The 12,098-nt window shown below is 47.1% G+C and overlaps 1 protein-coding gene across 3 annotated transcripts in view; it reads left to right on the top strand.

Annotated features, from left to right (window-relative positions):
• LOC146007770 (poly(ADP-ribose) glycohydrolase-like) overlaps positions 1 to 12,098 on the top strand; it is a 113,247-nt gene that overhangs the window by 19,047 nt on the left and 82,102 nt on the right. For all 3 annotated transcript variants that reach the window (XM_083146375.1, XM_083146374.1, XM_083146376.1), the window contains exon 3: positions 5,947 to 6,024. In XM_083146375.1, coding sequence (XP_083002501.1) covers positions 5,947 to 6,024 — 78 coding nt within the window. The remainder of the gene's footprint in view (positions 1 to 5,946; positions 6,025 to 12,098) is intronic.

Genomic DNA, 12,098 nt, shown 5'->3' on the forward strand with positions numbered 1-12,098 from the left:
AATATTACACTGTAAAAACACAGTGTAAAGACAGTATAAACGTGGTCAATGGGTAACTGCAGGGGGGGATTAACCCCTTCCCTGGTTTGCTCCAGTGTGCAGACTGGGTAACCCGGAACATTCTCGGTAGTGCCACTGCCTGTTCTCCCCCTTGCCGTGCAGCACCGCTGAGCTGAGCGCTTAGATCAGCACCGCACTCAGCTTCGGTGGCTGCCTGGCTCCTGCAGCCCGGCCCTGCCTATCCTCCCCCTGCTGTGTGCGGCGTGATCTTGTAACGCCACGCTGCACATAGCCGGGCTGCCGGGGGCAGGGCAGGGCTGGGCAGCGGCTATTACAAAGATCAGTGGTGCCGTCCGGACCTGGGAACACAGTGGTGTTTCTTTTTTTAGGGAGCACGCCCCAGAAAAAACTCGTCCAGTGGGGAGTGCTCCCTAAAAAAAAAAACACCACTGAAGGGGTTAATATAAATATATATATATATACACATATATACATACGTCCATTAACCGGCACTCTCCGCATACCACTGGATAATAAGACCCGGTGCATATCCTCCAAGCTGTTACAGCCCGACACATACAATTCCAATGCGACTGCACGCTAGGGTAATCTTTGCAAAAAAATCAGCTGATGTCCACACAAGGTGTAAAAAGCGACGTTTCAATGCTTTACTGCATTTTTATCAAGCTCGATAAAAATGCAGTAAAGCATTGAAACGTCGCTATTTACACCTTGTGTGGACATCAGCTGATTTTTTTGCAAAGATTACCCTAGCGTGCAGTCGCATTGGAATTGTATATGTGTATATGTATATGTATATATATATATATATATATATATATATATATATATTACCACATGAATAGCCTGTGTTTGTCCTTTTTGTACCTTACTTTGTAGGAGCCCTAACAGGCTCAGTGCTGGCTGTAATTAAAAACCCTCCCATGATGAAGCCACTGCTGCTGTCCTCCATGAGCCTGAGAAGCATATGATGAGCTCCACCAAGCAGAGCTCAGCACAAGCCTCTCAGCCTCTGACCTCTTGTGCAAAGTTTCATGGGACTTAGTCAACTCCCAGTAATGCACTGGACACTTGCGCGGTCAGAGTGCCTTGGCTCCCGATGTTCTGCACCATTAATCATTGTCACACTGACAGATAGGGAAAGCTGCAGCACTACCCCACTCACATGCACAAAATTTTGGAGTGTATTGGGGAGGTACAGTTAAACACAGGCCAGGTAAAGCTGGGAACATTCACTTGATTACAAATAGATTCAGAAAGACAGCCAGATGTATTTTCATCTTGAGAAACCTGTGCTATGTGCCTTGTGTTTAGAGCATGTGCAATGCTCTGATGATCATGATTCTCATGACGGCCACCATCAATAATGAGCCACTAAAGATAATTGATTAATGGGTTTATTCAGACCTGATCACTGCTGTGCGAATTTGTAAAGTGATCGACTATTGAATGACTGCACATGCTTACGGATCGTAGTGCGCATGCCTGAGCCTGAGCCCAAATGGCGCCAAAATTCAGCATTTACTCTATTCACAAGACCCTCGCAAGTTAATTCACAGGAAGCTGCAGTTGTGTGTGGTACCCGGCCATTTTCTGGGTGTGTTCAGAAAAACACAAACGTTCCCATGCGTTTTCAGGGAGGGTCTGTGATGTCAGCTCTGGGCTCCAACCAGCTGATTCTGTTGCACAATTGTGCAAGGGTCAGAGTTACAGTAGTCACACTTGTACAGACTGGAAAATTATCCGATGGTAAGTGAGTTGCGTATTGATTTGCAGCTAGCCGCCAATCAGCAGTGCAGTGCATAGTGCAGCACTATGCAAAACCATCCTCAAAGCAGCCGCTCATCTGCTTGTAATACCAGCAGATGAGTGGCTTTAGCGGCGATGATGTGGGAGTACACAGCAGTGATCATCGCCGGGGCATACACACTGGGCAGCTTTCAGCTAAAAGCCTCTCAAACTTGCTTTTTTTAGCGGCTTTCAGCTCTAAGTCGCCCATGGGGAATGGGTCTTTAGAGATGACAGAAATATATTGACTATAGCTTAAAATAAAAACTTAGAATATTGACCCTCATTCTGGTTGACACACAAAGCTGCAGAATTTGCAGCTTTTCATGTCCTTTAAACCCCGCCCACCTGAACACCCGCCTGCCGCACGCACCACAAATGTCTCCGCATTTGATTTCTACAGTGCACGCAGATCTAAGACTCTCTCTGGTGTCCTAAATCTGCGGGCTCCCTGTATGGGAAGAGGGCGGTCAGCTGACATCTACTACGGGAACGCCCAGCATTTTCATGGGAACACCCATGAAATGCTGAGCATTCCCATGGGCGCAACGATGGCCAGCCGCCCCACGTTCACCCACCCACAGTGCTGTGTGCGAGCAGCCGGCGAATAATCAATTCGCGTGGCAGCTCGCACCAAGTGGCTTACTTTTGTAGCAAGAATAGCAAAGAACAAATTGTACATGTTTAATATCTAAGTAGTGTACAATGCATCTACTCTATATAGAAAACAACATACAGTACCTATTGCCGGAAGTGTCGTGGGTGGGGGAGAGGGGTCGGGCTTGCTGCATCACCCGCTCAGAGGCCCTGCTCATCTGCCCGTGCCACACATGCGGGAGATGTGCTGGAAGTTCTGAGCGACTGCACTGAAATTATCTGACCCGTCAGTTCTGAATCTTGGGCAAATTCCTGACAGTGGGGCTGCTAAATGACTGTGTGGTCTACACGCACAGCGATTTTCATGCATTTTCTGAGTGATTTAGTATATGTCTGAATGTCACCCTGTGTGTGGGGCCCATAATGGACGCTCCCCCCTACACGAACCCGGTCTGCACATGCTCATAGGAGACAATTTGCACGTATAAACCCCAGCAGCGAATGCCTTTGGTGAGATTTTCACTCGCCAGGGCATTAGCTGCCTGATTGACAGGCAGAGGGCGTTTTGGGGTGGGCACCCGATGTTTCATGGGCACACCCACAAAAACGGCTTCCATAGAAATCCTGGGCGTCTCCCAGCAAACATAGAAACATAGAATTTGACAGCAGATAAGAACCACTTGGCCCATCTAGTCTGCCCCTCTTTTAAACATTTTACTTCAAACCAGGGCTATTTTTCAACAGACTCCAGCAGGAACTGAGGCCCTTACTCTAGTTCACTCTTTCTGACAAAATCTTTCTTAGATGGATAAAACCATGTGCACTGCAGGTGAGGCAGGTGTTACTTGTGCAGAGATAATTAGATTTGGGTGGGGTTTTACATGTACTGAAACTAGAGGGAGGAAGATTCAGGGGAAATTTGAGGAAGAATTACTTCACAGAAAGAGTAGTAGATAAGTGGAATACCCTCCCATCAGAGGCGGTAGAGACAAATACAGTAGTACAATTCAAACATGCTTGGGATAGGCATATTGATATCCTTACAAAAAAATAAGGATCAAATATAGTTTAAAGCAGGGCTATTTTTCAGCAGGCTTCAGCAGGAACTGAGGCCCTTTTTCTAGTTCACTCTTTCTGACAAAATCTTTCTTAGATGGACAAAACGATGTGCACTGCATGGGGGCAGATTTAAAATGTGCAGAGATAATTAGATTTGGGTGAGTCATTTTGTTTCTGTGCAGGGTAAATACTGGCTGCTTTATTTTTACACTGCAATATAGATCTCACTTTGAAGTAAAACCCCACCCAAATCTAATTATCTCTGCACAAGGAGCACCTGCCTCACCTGCAGTGCACATGGTTTTGTCCATCTAAGAAAGATTTTGTCAGAAAGAGTGAACTAGAATAAGGTTTAGAGTGTTTTAAGAGTGTTTCCATCTATTTCCCTACTACTGATGTAAGGCTCACTGGTCGATAGTTGCTTACCTCTTCCTTGCTTCCCCTTTTGTGCAGTGGGACTACATTTACTGTTTTCCAGTCCTCTGGGATTACTCCAGTAGCTAGTGACTGGTTGAATAATTCTGTTATTGGTTTTACCAGCTCCCCTTTAAGCTCTTTTAGTATCCTTGGATGTATCCCATCTGGCCCCATTGATTTATCCACTTTCAGTTTTGAGAGTTCTGTGAGGACTTTCTCCTCTGCAAATGTACTTGTTTCTCCCTCAGTTTTCTGATTATACTTGCAACTTAACTGTGGCCATAGGCGTGCGCAGCCCATTTTATTAGGGGGTGCACCATTGGAGGGGCGTGTCTATCACCGCCTACTGGGCGTGTCTATCACCGCCTACTAGGCATCAACACAAACTAAACAGATGGTGACTTATTTATGTATATGGGCTTCATAATCCCCCCCCCCATATAAACACAGTAGAAACAGGGACAAAAATGTACATCATAATGCCCATTACACATTAGGTCACAATCCATAATGCCTATGAAACTTTATGCCACACTCCGTAATGCCTATTACACATTATACCGTAACACCGTAATGCCCATTACATAGTATGCCAAATGCTGTAATGCCCATTACATCATATGCCACACACCATAAATCCAGTTGCACATTATACCACTCACTGTAATGCCAATTCCACATTAGAAAACATGCCTTATTATGCCACATAAGTGCCCGGCGGGGACAGTGGACGGGCAGAGAGTGGTGGGCTACAACGCCCCTTAAAGAAGCAAAAGAGAGAACGAGGGGAGTGAGTGAGAGGAATAGAGTGGGTGTCATGGAAAGAGAGATGGGGTGGTAGAAAAATGAGAGGGACAGTGTCAGGGAGAGAGACAGACAGACAGAGTGAGGGGAAAGACAGTGTCAGTAAAAGAGAGGTAGAGACAGTGTCAGGGAGGGGAAGAAAATAAGGTAAGGAGAGAATGTGTCAGAGAGAAGGATAAAAGCATAAGGAACGGGAGAGAGGAAGAGAAAGTGTCAAAGAGAAAGGAGGGCAGACACAGTGTCACAAAGCAAAAATATGTGTACATAAAATGTTTGATTAAAGGTGAAATAGTAACAAAATGCCTGTGTATATTTACTCCAAATAATAGCACCCTCCCACCCCACCTTTCTCCATTCAGACAGAGAGCGACCACTACCAATTGGACACCCTGCTCTCCCTCCCCCTCTTTCTTCCCTGTCCCATCCTGAATCAGCTCACCTGAGCTAATGGGCAGCACCGAATCCTATTTTCATGGCTCCTCTCTCATGGCTAATGGGCAGCAATGGCATGTCAATTGCAGCACACTGTGACAGTGTATGGGGGGCACGGGGAGAGATCCATGCAGCTCTGCAACATGTAATAATAGAGCATTTATGCTGCATAGCAACTGTAATGGACACCATGAGCCCGGCACCGCCAACAGGGTTATTTAATAAAGGCTATTATAGGCTCTATTGAATAATCCTGTCAGCGGTTCCGGGCTCATGGTGTCCACTACACTTGCTCTTGTGCAAATATGCTTCTGCATAAGTGCTATCAGTGGAGGAATGAAAGGGGATCCGCTCCGCGGCAATTGGAAGCAGACTACTGAGGTGCTAGGTACCAGCGTCACTGCTTACCAGTCCGTTCCCCGCTACATGCTCATGCTGGGCTCCAGAGCCCCGATCACCGTAAGTTCTGCTGCTGCACCCGAACTTCCGGTTTCTAGCTGTGCGCAAAGCACAGGGAGCGCCTGTCTGCAAGTTTCACCTGCCCCGCTTCCTGAATGTCACCATGGGCATGAGGAGAGCCGCCGTTGCCGCTGGTACTGTGTGTGTGCAAGCGTGAGGGGGGACATTAGGAGGTGCCTGTGCACCCCCGGCACCCCCCGTGCGCACGCCTATGACTGTGGCCCTTTCCCCTCTCTTTCAGCAGTGAATACTGAGCAGAAATAATTATTAATATTATCTGCTATTACATTGTCCCCCCTCAAGAAAACTTCCACTCTCTGTCTTTAGTCTTATTATTCCACTTTTTGTTTTTCTCCTTTCCAAACGCAGGAATGTCCCTACCCGCTCAGGGCGGATGGATGACCCCAGTGCCCACTCCCAATACAGACAAGACGGTTCAACTGAAAAGTAAGTCCTGGCTTACTTTTTACAGCGAATAGAGGAAATATCAATCGATGGTAAGTAACCATCAAATGGTTTTTCATCTGTGTGGGCGTATGCAAACAGATGTGAAGCATGTGCACATCCACTTGCAGCTTAGCAAGGGGATCCAACTGGCGGGGTGGGTGTGTATTCACCGGGGCAGTGGCGCAAACAAACTCCACACAGTTAGAGCCATGGTGGGTATTGAACCCATGCCCTCAGTGCTGTGAGGCAGTAATGCTAACCATTACACCATCCGTACTGCCCATGAGTTGGGCCTTTAATTTACTGTACAGTACTCAGAACCTAGTCAAATATTAAACTTTACTTCCTACTGTAACTGTAAGCCTACCTTTTGAAAAGAGATTAAAGAGTCTAATTACAAAGCATTGGAGATTGGCGTCACAAGGGTGGTGCAGGCCACACCCGGTTGTCACGTGAGGAGGGTATATGGTCACTAGGTCAACAAGGGGGAGGTCGACAGTCATAAGGTCGACCACTGGAGATAGACATGCATGAAGGTCGACATGACTGAAGAGCCACAGGGTCATTATGTCGACACAAGCATTAGATCTACATGAACAAGGTCGACAGTCAAAAGGTTGACATGGGGATTTTTTTTTGAGCCGACAGGTGGTATTTTATGCCCTACCATCCACTAGGGCATGGTGGGAGAATAAAATAGTGTGGCGAGCGTAGCGAGGCACCGTGGCTAGCATAGCCATGCGAGGGGATGCAGTGCACTTTTTTTTAGTATCCATGTCGGCCTTTTGACTGTTGGCCTTTTGACTGTTGACCTAATGCTTGTGTTGACCTAATGTCCCTGTCGACCTAACCCCAAGTTGGCCTTCAGTGGTCAACCTAATGACTGTCGACCTTGTTCTTGCCGACCCTATGACCCATACCTTTAATAAAAATACGGTACTTGTTTCCTAGCACGGCACCCGTTGGGGTTGATCGCATGCCTTAAGTTAAGGTACTTAAGGCATGCCATCGACGCGATGGACGCGATTTTCTGTCAATTACCAGCTTTTAATTGCCGGTAAAGAGAAAATCGCGTTGATCGCGTTCAACGCGATTTTCCCATAGAGAACAATGTTAAATGACTTTTGAAGTTATAATCGCGTTGATCGCGTTGGTCGCATGCCATTATAATGGCATGCGATGCATTCAACGCGATCAATGCGATTTTACATAGGGAACAATGGGAAAAGGGCCAATATGGTATTGTATATGTATATGCCCCCTCATGGGTATTAAGTATGATTAATGCCCCCCCATTGTTAACGCCACCCCACTATTGACGCCAACCCAAAGCGTGGCGAGCGCAGTGAGCCCGCAAGGGGCGGCGGTACGCATCCTCCGACCTTTTCATACCTCCACTATCCACGTCAGCGTGGAGTTGATTTTATAAAGTGTGGCGAGTGCAGCGTGGCGAGCGGACGCATATACCTGTGAAATTATGCGCGTCCCCTCGCGGGGCTCGGTGCGCTTGCCACGCTTCGGGCTCGGTGGCTCGCTGCGCTCGCCACACTTTATAAAATCAACTCCACGCCGACGTGGATAGTGGGGGTATGAAAAGGTCGTAGGACGCGTACCACCGCCCCTCGCAGGCTCGCCACGCTTCGGGTTGGCGTCAATAGTGAGGTGGCGTTAACAATGGAGGGCCGTTTCACCCAAAAAAAATTGCGTAGATCGCATGCGATTTGGTTGGAATGCGATGCGATCGACGCGATTTTTGCAGCCGCGATCCATACACTCAAAATCGCGGCACCGTGCTAGGAAACAAGTACCAAAAATACTCCTTAATTCTACTTTGTCTAAACCTGTGGTCCATTCTATGAGGGATGAAGACTTGTTATAGGGTCGTGGGTCTGGTCTGATAGACTGAGCATTATTTTTGAAGTTATTCTGTATTTTTATTTTATCTGAGTAACAGTAGTCAATTAATAAGGGTAATGATCTATTTATAATAGGAGATATCACTAGTTTGAATGAAAGGTAGATATTCCAAAACATAGCTCTTGTCGGAATCCCAGGCTGCTTTTTGTTTCTCTCAACCGCAACTCGACAGTTGGAATTCAATGTTCCAACTGTCGAGTGTTGGAAAGCCCAAGTTTTGGCAAAAATGGCCACGAATTGTCGAAAAATGACTCTGCGCCCATTTCCCACAAAATAGATCCGGCCTGTTTTTTTTTCTAAAGTCGGATCTGTTTTGTCGGAAACTGCCTTCAATGCTTTCGGAAACGGCAGAATTGAATAGGTGGGGACGCTATCTCTGCCAGTGGAAATAGCGTGCGGGATAGAATACCTACTATATCTGGTGTGAAGTAATTCTGCACATGCCAGGATAATGCACGCACACTTTCACTTATGTAAACGTGTGTATTTGAGACCACCTGCACCTGGAGTCAGGGCCGGATTAAACCTTTGGTGTCTTTACTGACCGCAAACTGCACGGGAGAATATTACACTGTAAAAACACAGTGTAAAGACAGTATAAACGTGGTCAATGGGTAACTGCAGGGGGGGATTAACCCCTTCCCTGGTGTGCTCCAGTGTGCAGACTGGGTAACCCGGAACATTCTCTGTAGTGCCACTGCCTGTTCTCCCCCTTGCCGTGCAGCACCGCTGAGCTGAGCGCTGAGATCAGCACCGCACTCAGCTTCGGTGGCTGCCTGGCTCCTGCAGCCCGGCCCTGCCTATCCTCCCCCCTGCTGTGTGCGGCGTGATCTTGTAACGCCACGCTGCACATAGCCGGGCTGCCGGGGGGCAGGGCTGGGCAGCGGCTATTACAAAGATCAGTGGTGCCGTCTGGACCTGGGAACACAGTGGTGTTTCTTTTTTAAGGGAGCACGCCCCAGAAAAAACTCGTCCAGTGGGGAGCGCTCCCTAAAAAAAAAAACACCACTGGAGGGGTTAATATAAACATAAATATATATATATATATATTACCACATGAATAGCCTGTGTTTGTCCTTTTTGTACCTTACTTTGTAGGAGCCCTGACAGGCTCAGTGCTGGCTGTAATTAAAATCCCTCCCATGATGAAGCCACTGCTGCTGTCCTCCATGAGCCTAAGAAGCATATGATGAGCTCCACCAAGCAGAGCTCAGCACAAGCCTCTCAGCCTCTGACCTATTGTGCAAAGTTTCATGGGACTTAGTCAACTCCCAGTAATGCACTGGACACTTGCGCAGTCAGAGTGCCTTGGCTCCCGATGTTCTGCACCATTAATCATTGTCACACTGACAGATAGGGAAAGCTGCAGCACTACCCAACTCACATGCACAAAATTTTGGAGTGTATTGGGGAGGTACAGTTAAACACAGGCCAGGTAAAGCTGGGAACATTCACTTGATTACAAATAGATTCAGAAAGCATGTGCAATGCCCTGATGATCATGATTCTCATGACAGCCACCATCAATAATGAGCCACTAAAGATAATTGATTAATGGGTTTATTCAGATCTGATCACTGCTGTGCGAATTTGTAAAGTGATCGACTATTGAATGACTGCACATGCTTACGGATCGTAGTGCGCATGCCTGAGCCTGAGCCCAAATGGCGCCAAAATTCAGCATTTACTCTATTCACAAGACCCTCGCAAGTTAATTCACAGGAAGCTGCAGTTGTGTGTGGTACCCGGCCATTTTCTGGGTGTGTTCAGAAAAACACAAACGTTCCCATGCGTTTTCAGGGAGGGTCTGTGATGTCAGCTCTGGGCTCCAACCAGCTGATTCTGTTGCACAATTGTGCAAGGGTCAGAGTTACAGTAGTCACACTTGTACAGACTGGAAAATTATCTGATGGTAAGTGAGTTGCGTATTGATTTGCAGCTAGCCGCCAATCAGTAGTGCAGTGCATAGTGCAGCACTATGCAAAACCATCCTCAAAGCAGCCGCTCATCTGCTTGTAATACCAGCAGCTGAGTGGCTTTAGCGGCGATGATGTGGGAGTGCACAGCAGTGATCATCGCCGGGGCATACACACTGGGCAGCTTTCAGCTAAAAGCCTCTCAAACTTGCTTTTTTGAGCAGCTTTCAGCTCTAAGTCGCCCATGGGGAATGGGTCTTTAGAGATGACAGAAATATATTGACTATAGCTTAAAATAAAAACTTAGAATATTGACCCTCTTTCTGGTTGACACACAAAGCTGCAGAATTTGCATATCCTTTAAACCCCGCCCACATGAACACCCGCCTGCCGCACGCACCACAAATGTCCCCGCATTTGATTTCTACAGTGCACGTAGATCTAAGACTCTCTCTGGTGTCCTAAATCTGCGGGCTCCCTGTATGGGAAGAGGGCGGTCAGCTGACCTCTACTACGGGAACGCCCAGCATTTTCATGGGAACGCCCATGAAATGCTGAGCATTCCCATGGGCGCAACGATGGCCAGCCGCCCCACGTTCACCCACCCACAGTGCTGTGTGCGAGCAGCCGGCGAATAATCAATTCGCGTGGCAGCTCGCACCAAGTGGCTTACTTTTTGTAACAAGAATAGCAAAGAACAAATTGTACATCTTTATTATCTAAGTAGTGTACAATGCATCTACTCTATATAGAAAACAACATACAGTACCTATTGCCGGAAGTGTCGTGGGTGGGGGAGAGGGGTCGGGCTTGCTGCATCACCCGCTCAGAGGCCCTGCTCATCTGCCCGTGCCACACATGCGGGAGATGTGCTGGAAGTTCTGAGCGACTGCACTGAAATTATCTGACCCGTCAGTTCTGAATCTTGGGCAAATTCCTGACAGTGGGGCTGCTAAATCACTGTGTGGTCTACACGCACAGCGATTTTACATGCATTTTCATGCATTTTCTGAGTGATTTAGTATATGTCTGAATGTCAAACTGTGTGTGGGGCCCATAATGGACGCTCCCCCCTACACGAACCCGGTCTGCACGTATAAACCCCCGCAGCGAATGCCTTTGGTGAGATTTTCACTCGCCAGGGCATTAGCTGCCTGATTGACAGGCAGTTTTGGGGTGGGCACTCGATGTTTCATGGGCACGCCCACAAAAACGGCTTCCATAGAAATCCTGGGCGTCTCCCAGCAAACATAGAAACATAGAATTTGACAGCAGATAAGAACCACTTGGCCCATCTAGTCTGCCTCTCTTTTAAACATGTTACTTCAAACCAGGGCTATTTTTCAGCAGGCTCCAGCAGGAACTGAGGCCCTTACTCTAGTTCACTCTTTCTGACAAAATCTTTCTTAGATGGATAAAACCATGTGCACTGCAGGTGAGGCAGGTGTTACTTGTGCAGAGATAATTAGATTTGGGTGGGGTTTTACATGTACTGAAACTAGAGGGAGGAAGATTCAGGGGAAATTTGAGGAAGAATTACTTCACAGAAAGAGTAGTAGATAAGTGGAATACCCTCCCATCAGAGGCGGTAGAGACAAATACAGTAGTACAATTCAAACATGCTTGGGATAGGCATATTGATATCCTTACAAAAAAATAAGGATCAAATATGGTTTGAAGCAGGGCTATTTTTCAGCAGGAACTGAGGCCTTTTTTCTAGTTCACTCTTTCTGACAAAATCTTTCTTAGATGGACAAAACGATGTGCACTGCAGGGGGGCAGATTTAAAACGTGCAGAGATAATTAGATTTGGGTGAGTCATTTTGTTTCTGTGCAGGGTAAATACTGGCTGCTTTATTTTTACACTGCAATATAGATCTCACTTTGTAAAGGAGAGAATGGTTGGCGCTACTTACTGTGTGGGCAGTACTGTAAACACTCGAGCCGCTGGTCCTCAGTAAAAAGGGGGGCTACCCTTTAGAAATAATAATGAAAACAGGGGGAGTGAGGGCCTGCGCTCAGGGTGTGTAATGAAAAGATGATGACAAAAATGTGTTGGAATAACTGAAAGTTTTATTCACTGACAGTGTAACCAATATTGCTGCACGTTGCTGGGGTAATGCAGGTGGGGGTCAAGGTGGGTGGGTTCAGTGGTGCTGATGGAATAAGCACACACTGGCAGTGGACAGCGGCAGTCAATGGGAGAGATAAAGTCACAAGCGTGCAGGAGTAAGTGGTGCG

This window comes from Crinia signifera, chromosome 6, assembly GCF_055691185.1.
Source record: "Crinia signifera chromosome 6, ASM5569118v1, whole genome shotgun sequence".
Classification (NCBI taxonomy): domain Eukaryota; kingdom Metazoa; phylum Chordata; class Amphibia; order Anura; family Myobatrachidae; genus Crinia; species Crinia signifera.